We start from the raw sequence: 14,782 nt of genomic DNA on the forward strand, positions 1-14,782 counted from the left end.
AAGAACCATTAAGTCAACAGATTTTTCTTCAAGATCTCAAGATAACAGTTTTTTTGGTCTTTATTTGTACTAATTATAAAACTGTAAACTTAAAACATAACTGATATTTGTTTTTAATGTTTTGTCACCATTACTACCAGATAGTGCCATAAGAAATAAAATGAAAAAAAAAAAAAAAAGTGTTATAGATTGAACTGTGTCCCCCAAAAAATGTCAACTTGGTTAGGCCTGGATTCTCTGTTTTATATAATTATCTTCCATTTTAGCATCTGAAATAATTATCCTGTGTTGTATATCCTAAACTCTAAAATGTTAATGAGGCAGGATTGGTGGCAGTTAGGTTAATGTAGCAGGATACAATCTACAGATTAGGTTGTGTCTTGATTCAATTTCTTTTGAGATATGAGATTAAACAAGCAAGCAGAGATAAATCAGAGGGACCTCAGTTTCACCAAGAAAGAAGAGCTGGGAGGGTACTGCATCCTTTGGACCCATATTCCCTGCTCACGGAAACTTCTAGACCCAGGAGACAGAGAAAACAAGCATTCCCCAGAAGATGGGGCCATGAATAAATTTATGACTTCTCCTAAACTGTGAGAGAATAAATGTATTTGTTAAAGCCATCCACTTGATACCTCTGTCACAGCAGCCCTAGAGAACTAAAACAATTTCTACTGTGGAACAATTTATGAGGAACTTACAGACAAGTAACAACATTGATTTGAACTCTATAAAGGAAAGGACTTTTAAAAGTCCTCAACCAGCAGTGTGGGTTTTATCAGATCTTAAGTTTTACAGAGGAGCCCTGGTGGTACAGTGATTAAAGCATTCAGCTGCTAATCAAAAGGTCGGCAGTGTGAACCTGAAATCAGGCAGCTGGGCTCTTGGTCAACTTTCAGGTCAACAAGGAGAGACCAGGTGTAAGGTGCTGAGAAAGGAAGCTTTGTTGCAGGCTGACAAGCAAGCTCGGAGCCTGAGCCTCAGATCAAGCTTCCCAGAGCAGGGGATTTCAGGGTTGATATAGAATGTGGATTAGGGAAGTTATGATTATTCATGAATTTTCTGGGAACTCACTAACTATGTGTTAGACTCATTAAACACAGTAGAGGATGTAGTCTCATGGCCGCTGAGGGGTGTGTTTTTTAGGTTCTGGCATACTTAAGAACTTGTTTGGTAACTCAGTGCTTGTGGTCAGGCCAGAGGAGGGCATTCTTAAAAACCCACCAGCTGCTCCATGGGGAGAAAGTTAGGCAATTTGCTTCTGTAAAGATTTATTCCTTGGAAACTCCATAGGGTAGTTCTATGCTGTCCTCAAGGGTTGCTATGAGTTGGGATCAACTCAATGGCAGTGGGTTTGGTTTGGTTTTGGTTTTAAGTATTATATGGTCATGACCATTCCCTCCCACATGACCATTTTAATAGTTTCTAGGATGTGAAAAGCACTGTGAAATAATGTCTCTCCACAGCCAGTACCTATTATATCTCCTCGACTGCAAACCTTGAAAATCAGGGAATGCTAAAATAACACTACTCACAAAGGGAATAGAAGAATAAGAATCTCCAGAGTCAACAAGGGTATATCAGTTACAAAAAACTTATTTTTAGTAAGCAAAAATTACTCAGTGGTACTATATAAAATCATTAATTTTTGCATCTGGTATTTCAATCACTAACAGTGATTTCAGAGTATAGAAGAAAGAAAAAATAGACAATGAGAAAAACTATCATTAACTTTTGTCCTGGCTTTCTGGCTTAGAAGCACTAAACAGAAGATGTTATGGACATACTATTCATTATAGGGAAAAAAGAAACAAAGACAAAAGTGGCTGCTGATTTTAATCACAAAATAAACGTAATGTTTATTGATTTTGTTTATATCTGTTAAAACACTGATGTCTATAAGTATGATTGATGGCATGGTTCTAAATTGACTTCTGAAGAGATCTGGAGACTTAGGTCAACTATAAATAAGCTATCAGATCACCTTTGAGGACTGATGAATGGTTTTCTGGAAATATCAATTATTGTCAGAGAGCAAACAAAGTGAAAGGGTTGGGAAAAGACTTCTTATACAAAAGTTCTTTTACTGTTCCTAGGCAGCAAAGTTCCAAGTCACAGAGCTTTCATTTTTCTGGATTTAATTTTAAGTAATATTAATTTTAAGCATTATAGTTGGAATATGTATGACAGGAGAGGATAAGACATGGTGAACAAATAGAAATGGCTTATTTCAAGGTAGCCATTTCCTTTAAACTCATGTCTACCTCTCCATACCTTCCAATGGACACATTATCCTTTAATCATACATATTCACCCATCACCTCCAAATATATTTTCCCAAGTGGAAGTTTTAATGACACTTTTTGAGAATAAATGAAACAATTCAGCTGGCTGACGAAGTAAACAATTTGTACCTGTAATAAGAAGAAAGTAAACACAGAATGTAAAAAGAGATGAAATTGGAGTAATACTGATGCAAATCTAGTTTTTAATTTATCATAGTACCTATTAATGGTCTGGATAGGAAAGCAGGAGAAAAGCAGTGAGAGAGAAGTGACTATCTGTAGTTATAGAAGTGACTATCCGTAGTTATAAAATGACACTTTTATACGTAGTTATAAAATGCTTTAGAATGCATGATAGCCATAGAAATGATGTGTTGTTCTCATTGAGTTTACAGTGGTAAATGCCTTTATATCATTTTGATGAAAGCATTTTTTTTTAAATAGTTTGTATCAGAAAACAAATTTTCTATCAATAAAGACTTAAAAAAATAAATTTTATTTTAGTCAACATCCTCCTTTCTGGAAATGGAGAATAAAATAGTTAAGTTTCTCTTCAAAATAATAATGAATATTAAGTCCATTTGATTGCTAGAAAAGAAAATCAAGACTCAAGTGGTGAAAATTTTTTAATTTCTAGTTTTCATCTTTCTAAGGGCACTCCCTTTACAAAACCTTTACAGTTTTATATACTATGGCAATCAGGTTTAGAATTTCTAATAAATAAGACAGCCATATCAGAAGGTAGATTGAAGAATCAAATGAGTAGCCACATTTATGTGTTCACATTCACGGATTCTTTAAGAGGGTTGTCAGAGTCCATATAATACTATTAACATTTAGTCAAAAGTTAACACGCATCATCTGACCTACTGCTCATGGCTTACAAGACTGATACTATCAACAAAAAGTCTGAATTTAGTACAGTGATAAAACAAACTCTGGTTTAACTAATAGAGGTAACAGGAGAGTATACTTTAACTGCACTTTTTAAAATGTTTACTTTTCATCCACTGGCACCATCCTCTCCTCTTTGCACTGGTGGTAAATTCTCAAAGCCTAACTGTCAGAAGTGTAGGTTCTAAATATTATTTGTACATTAAAAATGGGTCTCAAATACTAAATGAATTCACAAAATAGGATCAAATAGTTTGGACAGTTGCATTTGTTACTTTCAATTTCTTGATCCTTATTTCTTCTGGTCATGGATAAAAATTGTTGCTTCTTTTCATCCAGAGAAGTTAACACACATTTATTACAAGCATTATAAAATGGCACTGCAGTTCAAACTTGTCATCATACCCATGTAGGTAGCATGAGGAAAGTGTACACTATGCTCCAAACTTATTTTACAGTTCTTCAATGCTGCTTCCTTTAAATTAAGGCTTCATCAAGAAGAAATCCATAGTATCATGAACTGGTATTTTTAGATTCTTAATTAAATGTACTCCTTCCAAAAAGGAAGTAGTACTGGAGTAATGTTAAGAAAACTTCTGTTAATCAGTGTCATGACTGAAGTAGTATCTTACTGGAGGTCCCGGCAAATCTTCATCTCCATCAGTGTCTGGGGCAAATGATACAGTAAGATCCACATATTTCTTTTCAGTAGAAGGTTTCACAAGTTTATGCATTCTAAGAAAAATAAGCATGAATAATAACTTAGTGAATTCCATAAAATGAAAGAGTGAACTGCTGACTAATATTATCCAGAGAATTTGGATTTGTATCTAGAGTCTACATTTATTTTTAAATCTAATAATCTACCTGCTTTCATATATTCATTTTTCCTTATGAAAGCTGTAAAGTTAAGACATTCATTTACCTCACAGTGAATTAATTTGTTATTGTTGTGTGCCACACATTCGATCCTGACTCATAATGAACCTGTAGGGCAGAGTAGAACTGTTCCATGGGGTTTCCAATGCTATAATCTTTATGGAAGCACATTTTTCTCCACTGGAGCAGCCAGTGTGTTTGAACTAATGACCTTTCAGTTAGCAGCTGAGAACTTTAACCACTGTACCACTAGCACTCCTTTAAATATGTATGCATGTAAGAAGTCCTGGTAACACAGTGGTTAGTGCTCAGCTGCTAACTGAAAGGTCAGTGGTTTGAACCCACTGGCTGCTCTGTGGGAGAATGATGTGTCTGCTTCCTTAAAGATTACAGTCTTGGGCACCCTATGGAGAAGTTCTACTCTGTACATATGGTCACCAGGACTTGAAATCGATTAGAGAGCAAAGAGTTTTTTTTTTTAATCAATTTGGCCCACTGCTGGTAATGATAAAGAAAACAGGTCATGAGGAGCCAAAAGCAAAACAAAACATAAACAATTTTTTAAAAAACTAATTTGTCTTAACTCCCTATAAAGGTTAGAGGTATTATTATGAAACCTATAAATACCAAAAGGGGAAGTTTTACCTTTCTCTTATGTTCTGTGTTTATCCTATTTACAAAAAATCCACTTCCTCCTTGCTTTCATCACTGATGTCATTGTGTTGTAGTAAATTACCTGGTATGGCTTATCCAGCCATAAATCTTTGTAAACTCCATGGTGGAATCTGCCATGAGCAACTGAGGAGCTCCTGATTGTTAAAGTTATCCATCTGGGGTATTTTTGTTGAGAGTGTCACGAAACAATGTTCTGGAGAGTTCGCTTCGCTCAGGTGTTTAGAATTCTGATGTTATGATTGGTTAGTTTGGCCACTCTGTCAGGCTCAAAAGGAGCCCTCGTAGAGGCAGGAGTCTCTCTGACTGATGGCTGAGAAAGACGTGCTGCTGAGAGAAAAGCACTCCTGACAGACACGTACTGCTGGGAAAGAGACTGAGACTGTTGGCGGAGAGACAGTGGGCTGAGAGAGACTGAGCGTTGTTCCTGACCTTGAATTGTAGCCTGGTGCTTCCCTAATAAACCCCATAATCTGTGAGTTGTGTGTGGCCACTGCAGCGAATTATCAAACCCAGCAGAAAGGTGGTGGGTGCTGCAGGAGGAATGGTTGGTGTCAGGGTTGATGAAAAGGCTGGAGGGAGGCAGCACGTCTGGCCTCACAGGAATAGGCCTTGGGCTATTAATGGTGATTCTGTCTTCTGCTTGTGGGGTTAGAGGAGGTCAGAAGATGTGGCCTCCCTGCCCCTTTGGCAGTCATAAATCAAGTCATCATCTATATATCCCTGAGATTACTGCACTGGCTTTTAGCCAGTTGTCTACTTCTAGTTTCTCTCCTGTCTCCAATCTATAAAGCCACCAGAATTCTTTTAAAATGTCAATTTGATTTTATTCAACTGCCTAATAATCTATCATATATTGTATGTATTGTTATCTATTAGATGTTACATACCAACCTCCCGACAGGCTCTGAACTATGTAATCTTATTTAATCCTCAGTAACACTCCTGATTTTACAAAAATATTCTGTCCCATGTACTTCTTTTCATTCTTCCCACCATCTATTCTCACTACCATATCCTGAAGTCACTCCCAAATAACTGATTTCCTAAATAGACCATGCATCATATGACAGACAGGGAGGGAAGTGTGGAGAAAATTTAGAATGGTAAACCAGGAGCCAGATCACTTAGGATTTTGCAAACAACTGTGAGGACTTTGTCTTTATTGTGAGTGAAATGGGGAGCTACTGCAAGATTTTAAACAAAAGAGGGACATGATACAACTGATGTTTAAAAATAATCACTCTGGTTACTGTGCTGGGAAGATGACTATAGGTGATAAGGGGAGAAGAGGAAGGCCTGCAAGGACTACTGCAGTAAAAAAGGCAAGAAACGATGGTGGTTTAGATGAGGGTGGTTGCAGTTGAAGTGAGGAGAAGTCAGATTCTAGGTACAAACTGAGGATGGACAGAGCATAATTGCTAAGAGACTGAAAGTGGCATGTGAAAGAAGAAGTCAAAAGTGATGTCAAAGATTTGGCCCTGACCAACTGCAAATACAGTGTTGCTATTAACTAAGATAGGAAACAATGCCAATGGTGCAAGGCTCAAGGGAAGATCGTAAGTTAAATTTTGAACTTACTGAGTTTGAGTTATCTATTAGTTACTTACTCTACTTACCAATTTCTTGTTTCTCTGCTATAAAATTAACCTTCCTTGGTCTGCTTTGTGATGCTGGAGTTGGACCCTATAAACATTTCCCCTCTGCCAGCTGCACAATGTTAGGCTTTATGAACAAAGGACAATGGTGTGACACTGCAAGATGATGTCAGCAGGAAGACATTTCCCTTCTAGCTTCTGGTAATCCATTTTTATCATTCACTTCAGAAGCCCAGTGACCCTGTGGACCAACTTCACTTGTGTCTTCAGATCAGTGTCCCTAGCCAGTGACCTCTATGGCAGTTCTAATTGTACCCTTAGGCAGCAATTGTAATCATACTGTTGTTGTTGTTATGTGCTGTCGAGTAGGACTCAACTCATAGCAACCCCTCCTTGGGTTTCCAAGGCAGTATCACTACGGAAGTAGATTACCCAACCTTCCTTCCAAGGAGTGGCTGGTGGGTTTGAACCGCCAGCCTTCTGGTCAGCAGTCAAGTGCCTTAGGCACTATGCTATCAGAGCTCCTGTAATCATACTAGATAGGCTATTTCTACAGAGCAGCTCTGGCCTGCCCACATTCTCTAGCAACAATGGGCAGCTTCTACAGCTTAGCTCTACAGCAAATCTTCTGGCAAGTTTATTTCCCATTGGCCAGCTACATGCTCTTGTGGTAGTTATTTTTGAATAATCTTGTGGTAGTTATCTTGGAAGTCATTTTCAGTAGTAACAACTAGAGGGGTGTGTGTGTATGTGTATGTTACTGGTATCTACTGTGTAGAGGTCAAGGATGCTGCTAAACATCCTACAATGCACAGGACAATTCCTCTCACAACAAAGAATTATCCAGCCCCAAATGCCAATTGTGCTGAGGTGAGAAACTCTGGCCTAGAGGAAGTAGCTGCTTTTTTGGGTACCTGTTATTTCTAGACCCTTATAATTCTCTTTTACCAACTAAAATACCTTTTATTAGTTATTTTTTTATAATAAATTTTTCCTGTGCAAGTAACTGGTGTGGTTTCTATCTCTTGGCTGATCCCTGGCTGATACACCATTTGTTACAGATTAAACTAAAATATTTGTAAATCTAAACCTCTGTGGTTATAATCCTATTGGGAAATGGTTTTACTGTTATGTTAATGAGGAAAGATTAGTGTAGGGTATGTCTTGAGGCAACCTCTTTTGAGATATAAAATATGAGATTTAAAAAAAATAAAGGAGCAAGCAGAAATGGGGGAAGAGACATGGTAAGCCACATAAGATTGTCCAGGAGCAGAAGTTCAGAAGAGATAAGGACTTTCCTCCAGAGCTGACAAAGAGAAAAAGTCTTCCCTCAGAGCCAGCACCATCAATTCACCCTTCTACCCTCCTAAACTCTGAGAAAAGAAATGTGTTTGTTAAAGCCATCCATTTGTGGCATTTCTGTTATAGAAAGCACTAGATAACAAAGGCACCACTTAACTGGAGATACATAGAAAGCAATGGTTATATTAGTCTGGAGTTTGTGACACATGTCCAGATTGAGAAAACTAAACTTAAAGATTATTAACATATAGAAGTTATGTAATTACAGCCATGGGAACAGATGAGATCTCCAAAGGTTTCGGTATAGACAGAGAGGACATATTACAATATTAAGAGAGAGGGAAAAGAGGAATCAGCAAAGAAAATGAGAAGAGTGAGCAAGGAGGTATGAGGAAAACAAGAGTGTATATCCTGGAAGCCAAGAAGCAAAAACTAAATGAAGGACAGGAGTGATGAACTATATCAAATGCTGCTGACAGACCAAATAAGTGAAAGACAGCGTTCAGCAACATGAAGGTCACTGATAATCTAGAAAAGAGTAGAGATAAAAACTGAGGTAGTATGGGTTTAAGAAAGAATGGGAAAAGAAGAATCGGAAATAGTTGTTGTTGTTATGTGCTGTCGAGTCGGCCCCGACTCATAGCGACCCCTCCTTGGGTTTCTGAGGCAGTATCACTACGGAAGTAGGATTGCCCAACCTTCCTTCGAGGAGTGGTTGGTGGGTTTGAACTGCCATCCTTCTGGTTAGCAGTGAAGTGCCTTAGGCACTATGCTACCAGAGAAATAGTAGGCGAAGATAATTTTTTCAAGTTCTATAGCAAAAGGAGGCAAAGAAATAGGGCAAAGGCTGATGGAAAATCAGGGCAGTAGGTCATGAGTAGATTTTGGAGATGAGACAAATAACAATAAGGTTCTATGCAATTAATACAATCCAAGAGATTAAAAAGCTGATGTATGGGAAAAAGAATTGGTGAAGTACATAGCCTTCAGTTGGCAAGAAGGAATGGACTTTAGTATACACCTATATATTGGACATTGCCTTTTTGAGGAATCTCATTTGCAACTCTGCACAGTTTTATATGGATAGGCCAGGCAGACGTACACTGAGTCTTCTTGTTCAAGAGAGGGGAAAAGATGTTGGTTGCCATTTGAAGAAAATTCCTTCACATTTTTCCTGCTCAAATTCTACTGAAATTATCTATTGTCAGTATTCAAGTGTTATCATGCAACGTCTAAACACAAGAAAAGGACAGAGATAAAACTGCCTCCTGGTAGATAAATGTTATAAACAATTTCATTTTCAAAACTGAATGAATGGCTTTTCATTCCATAGAATGTAACCAATCTGACAGATTATACTCCTTTAGGAAGTAAGGTATTAAATAGAATTATATACATAGAAATTCACACATGTGAAAGTGTAAGGGGCCAAGGCCTATTCAAATAACACTAAGATTAGAGAAGGATTTATGCAAAGAATTTACATATGCCTACAATACACTGATTGTGGAAACATGAGTTACACAGCTCTTTTAAAACTCTTTATCTTATATTTCACTTTTAATCTATCAGTAAATCCAAAGGATTCTACCTTTTTAAAAATATATTCAGAATCAAACCACTTTCTATGTCAACTGCTACCATCTTTGGTCTAAGCCAGCATTAAGTCTTGTATAGATTATCACAAGAACCTCCTAACTAGTTTTTTTTTTTTTTTTACCTTAAGTAAATCAGATTTTTAAGACTCTTGATGGAAGAACTGACTCTGGGCAATAATTCACAAGGGTATTGTACTTATATGAATTTTCTTGAGAGGTAGCCAACTGTCCTTTACTTGGCATATTCACCATTTTTATAGATGCCATCAGGTATCAGTAAATCATGTTTTTAATTGAACTTCAGTAACCTTTATATTTAATTTTTCACTGTACATTCAGCTTATGTTTCAATTCTTGTGAATTTTTCATATATATAGTTTGGTACTTACGTTAACTTCAACCTTTTAGCATGACCAGGCATTATAGGAACATAAAGCATCTTGACTCCCTGGACCACCATTGTTGGCTCAATTCCATATTTTTCCTGAAAGTTAATACCCAAAAAGAAAAAAATCAACACCCCATCCAAATATAAAATTTGGGGTGCCAATGTTGATCTGCAATCAGTAAAAAGAGAGCAAACTCTTTTTAAATAGTATCAGCGACTTCCAATGAAGTTATAGATAAAAAGTAACAAAAGCACACTCAAAGATACTAACAAATCAAGTAAATAAAAGTGCCTCACTTTGACTGCATTAATGAAATCCAACAGAGTGAAATCTTCTTTTCCATGTATAATCCATCTATCCCAAATTGTAAATGATATTCCATTTCTGTTGCAGAAAAATATTGGGAACGCCATTTTAATTTTCTTCTCTTTTAAAACAGACATACAACACCCCCATCAGCAGTCCACTATTTGTGATTTAGCTAGAAATTAATATGTGGGGAAAACACAATTTTGCAAATATTCTAGAACCTTATTTCCCCATCATACTAAACAGGTAACCATATTTACCAGTATCTTATTGATCCTTCCACTGTCTCATTATAAATCAATAAATCTTAGTGAGAGTGTGCTCTAACGTGCGTGCTCTTTGGTTTCTCTCTCTTTAAAGAGTTGCAAAGGTTTCATTTTCTGGACATTCAGCTCTCTACTAGACACTTGGGTTATTTCCAATCTCTGGCTACCATAAACAATGCCAGAATGAGTATCTAGCATATATATCATTTGAGATGTGTGCAAATATATCTGCAAGTTTGAAAGATAGTGCCATATTTCCCTAATTATGAGCTATACTATTTTGCCCTCTAATCAGTAATGTATGAGAGTTTTTTGTCATAGCCTTGGAGCCTTGGCAAGGTAAGTATTTTCAAACTTTTGGTTACTGCCAATTTGAAAAATGAAAAATATCAACAGAATGGTTTTGCATTGTCACATAGTTTGTGGGACTACATTCTAAATTCAGGATCCACTAGAGTTAAAATTAGATATAATTCATCTGAATTAGGAAGACACATATCAAATAATAAAGAAAGTAAAATGCTATATACTGTGCCAGGTTAATGGCTCCAAGAGTTCTTTGGTTTGTTGGTTTAGTAAAGAAATGCTTCATGAAGCTGAGATATGACTTGGTCTTCAGGTGATTCCTTGGATTTATAAATATTTACAGAAGAAAAGAAGAGGTGAAGCCAGTATATATCACTCTTAAAAGGTAAAATATTTTATTTCACTTTCATTATATAAGAGAAACAGACCTTCATGCATACCTGATTTCAGTTTTTCTTACTTCAGATGTCTCTGTAAACACTATAATTGGAATGGCTAAGTTAAGGAAACAATTTTTATAAGCTTCAAATGGATAGCCACCAGCTACTTTGAGCATCTCCAATGCAACCTAGATTTAAAAAAGTGATCTGATTATACAATAGCCTGAACTATTCATGATTATAACTTCATCTACTCAATTTTCTTAAATTCTTCTCAAGCATTTCTCTGTAAAGAGTAAAAGTACCATTCAACTAGAGTAATATAAATTTCTTCTTTATAAATCTTTCCACTTTCAGCACATTTTATATTTTCAAACTGTTCTAAACATGATGAACAAAGTTATTCAGAAATATGTATTAATTTGACAATGTAATTTCCTATTAGAAAGCAGATACCAGGACTTAAGAAATACAACAGTCTAAAGTCACTTAACATAGACACAATTAGCGCCATAAAGCTGCTAAGAATAACAACAGAGTACAAAACAGAAAAGTATAATGATTGAAGACCATTCTAAAGAATCTGAAATATCAAGAAACAATTACAATGAGAACAAAAAAACTAGAATGGAAATAATTAGACTGTTGCCACAATATGAAGAATGTAACCAATATTACTTAACAATATGTGTAAAAATACAATTGTCTTAAAAAAAAAAAAAAGAACCAAAGAAAACATTAAATTGTACTGACAGAAATTACATTTTTAAAAGGCAAAGAACTAAAATTCAATTTGATCAATAAGCGAAGATTAGGGCAGTTCATTTTTTTCAAGAAAAATAGCACCTGCTTTGTATACAGGCTATAAAGATGATTGACAGGATTATTATCTGTAAGAAAAATGATAATCTATTTATCTTGAGCTTATTACTTATATGAAAATGTTTATATATAAAATCTCAAAATATGGATTTCTATATTTTCAGAAATATCTTAAAATTTTAATTTGTAAGATCAATTATTTATCTTTCTCTCTCTAAAATCTGAGTGATTAGGGATGGTTAGGAGTGGTATGGTAGGTAAGACAAGGAAAAGGCAATGTAAAAGAGTACCTCAATTCAAATATAATAAAACTTACCAAGCCAGACACTGCAGCAGTGGATGTTGCTATAGCAGGTATAATTTTCCCAGCTATACGCTTTGTTTTGAAACGGTTAGCTGGTTCAATGCTATACATCTTGGCACGAAGATTGGATGCAGCTGTGATGAAATCTATGTGTCCATTGTGATCATCATCTTTTTCAAATGAAAGCATTGTCATCTGAAGGTCACCTGATCATAAGAGCCAGAAAAACAAAGTTTCTCACCAAGTAGTAAAGGTTTAACTTGGTTAAAAGCAATGTGGGTTCACTATTCTTAAAGATTCGTTTTTGTTTATATTTTTAAAGACTAAGAAAGATAAGATGGGAGGTCAGGCAATTGAAATTACTGACCGTATTTAAGACAATATATTTAATACTATTAAATTAGAGAAGTTTCTATATAAAAACCTTACTCCTTTTTCAGTGAAATTAACAAAAAAATAAAAAGATAAAATTTAAGTCAATACAACATCTGCTTCATGCAATTTACAATATAATACGTCAACATTGTGCCTTGTTTAAAAACTCATCCCATAAATACTATTATGAAACATTTTCTGTCTTATAACTAAGAACATGGTTAGTTGGTAAATATATCTTTCTGAAATCTTTGCTGATTATTCTATTAACAGGAGCAGCCTGATTTGTGAAGAAATGAGAAAATAAGAAAAGGTAGTAAGTTTTCTCTAAAACTAAAATTATTAAATTAAAATAACTACCTTTTACTTGTAAGTTAAACTGTTGGCTCACCTAGGTCATTTTTTCTGGAAATTTCCCTGGATGAATCATAAGTTTGGGAACTATTGATGTATGTAATGAAAGGATGGTGAATAGGTATAAGAACATTAGTAAATAGCTCTGTTTTAAAAATAGATGACTTAAAAACAGGATTTAAAAGTTCTGTTTCCCTATATTTTGATCTTAAGACCATTTAAGGAAGGATGCTTGTGGGTCAACTTAGAGTTCCAGCTACTTATAAGATTAAGAATCTAAGAGATGTTCCCATGTTTAGTTTTCCTAAAGTGATTTAACTGGGTCTAAGGGTTAGTCTTCACAAAGATCCCATTTTTTCTTCATTATGCTAGCCATAAGCTAAACAGGAATAAAAAGAAACTGAAATAAGAACTAAAACAATGAGGATAAAAACAAAGTAATCAATATGATTTGGAGAATTAGATTTCAACTTTTCAGCATAGGGATAACCAACCAACCCAAACCTATCGCTGTCAAGTTGATTCTGACTCACAGCGAAGCTATAGACAGTGCACTACCCCATAGAGTTTCCAAGGCTATAATCTGTACGGAAGCAGACTGCCACATCTTTCTTCGGTAGAGCTGCTGGTCAATTCCAACCATCAATCTTTCAGTTAGCAGTCGAGCACTTAATCATTGTGTACCAGGGCTGCTGCTGGTGAATTTAGTCAATTAAAGGTGAATAGTAACTTTCATGTTATCATAAAATCAACTAGTATTATTATTGTTGCTTTGCAATTTAATCCCACAAATTTTTGGTATAGAGTTTAGTGAAAAGAGAGCAATCCAGTTCAAAACTTCTTTATAAGGACTTTCCCTTACTTTTGGTAGCTTCATTAGATGAAATAGCCTTTTCTAGTTGGAAAATAGCATTCCTTTCATCTTCATTGCTAACAGGAACATGGTCCGGTTTCCTTGCATTTTCATCTGTTTGAACAACCTTTAAATATATGTTACATATTTGTTAATGTTGTCACATTCTGCACTTACTGTTTACCATTTATTTGTCTTATCAAATAAATCACATAAAGAGAAAGGGACTTACATTGTCTTCCTTTATTTAAATCAGATCATTAATCATTATGGTACTTCCTATCTTTCTTTAGTAAATGATATTATATTATTTATGTATTTGTTTACTTGTTTATTACTTATCTCATTAAAAAAAAAAAACACCACCATCAAAAAATCCCACTGCCATCAAGTTGATTCCAATTCATAGTGACCCACATAGGTTTCCACCAGAGCTCCTTAAACAAAAACATACAGAAATCATAGATAATGAGAGTCAAGTTTCTCACTCTCAGAAATAGATACTACAATTAGTAAGGGAGGAAGACTAGAAAGACTTTAATGTAGATAATGAGGGACACTATACATTGATAAAAGGATGAATGCAAGAAGAAGATATAGCAATCCAAAAAGGTGTATATACCTAAGAACAGATCTTCGATATACATGAAGGACAAAACTGATAGAATCAAAAGATAAAACAGAAAATCGTAAGGATATGGAAGTCAGTAAGCTTACAGAAGAACTGAACAGCACTATCAATCAACTTAACCTGATTCATGTGGAAGGATCGTTGGTGGTGGTTCAAACCCACCAGCCACTCTGCTGAAGGAAGATGTGGCAAACTACTTTTATAAAGATTTACCACCTTAGAACCCAATGGGGGTCACCATGACTCAGAATTGACTCGATGGTAGTTTTTTTTCCCCAAATCTTTATGGAAGCAGATTGCCTCATTTCCCTCCCATGGAGTAGCTGGTGGGTTTTAACCTCTGACCTTGTAAGCAGCCAAATGCCTTATCTTCCCATACTGGCATGTAAATTCAACAAGAACAGGGATCTTTATCTATCTTGTTCAGTGACAGAACTCCAGCACATCTAAAACAACCTTGCTCATGTTGTTGTTGTTGTTATGTGCCGTTGAGTCGGCCCTGACTCATAGCAACCCCTCCTTGGGTTTCCGAGGCAGTATCACTACGGAAGTAGGATTGCCCAAC

At 35.7% G+C, this 14,782-nt stretch overlaps 1 protein-coding gene across 1 annotated transcript in view; it reads right to left on the reverse strand.

The window, feature by feature from the left end:
- Window positions 1-3,778: 3,778 nt before the first annotated feature.
- UBA6 (ubiquitin like modifier activating enzyme 6) overlaps window positions 3,779-14,782 on the reverse strand; it is a 147,272-nt gene continuing 136,268 nt past the window's right edge. The window contains exons 28-33 of the mRNA XM_042781213.1: window positions 13,596-13,713; window positions 12,017-12,210; window positions 10,939-11,066; window positions 9,914-10,001; window positions 9,618-9,712; window positions 3,779-3,914 (exon numbers count right to left, since the gene is read on the reverse strand). Of these exons, the coding sequence (XP_042637147.1) occupies window positions 3,779-3,914; window positions 9,618-9,712; window positions 9,914-10,001; window positions 10,939-11,066; window positions 12,017-12,210; window positions 13,596-13,713 (759 nt within the window). The remainder of the gene's footprint in view (window positions 3,915-9,617; window positions 9,713-9,913; window positions 10,002-10,938; window positions 11,067-12,016; window positions 12,211-13,595; window positions 13,714-14,782) is intronic.

Source organism: Orycteropus afer, unplaced genomic scaffold, assembly GCF_000298275.1.
Source record: "Orycteropus afer afer isolate SDZICR_OR568_19922 unplaced genomic scaffold, OryAfe1.0 scaffold00098, whole genome shotgun sequence".
In the NCBI taxonomy this organism is placed as follows: domain Eukaryota; kingdom Metazoa; phylum Chordata; class Mammalia; order Tubulidentata; family Orycteropodidae; genus Orycteropus; species Orycteropus afer.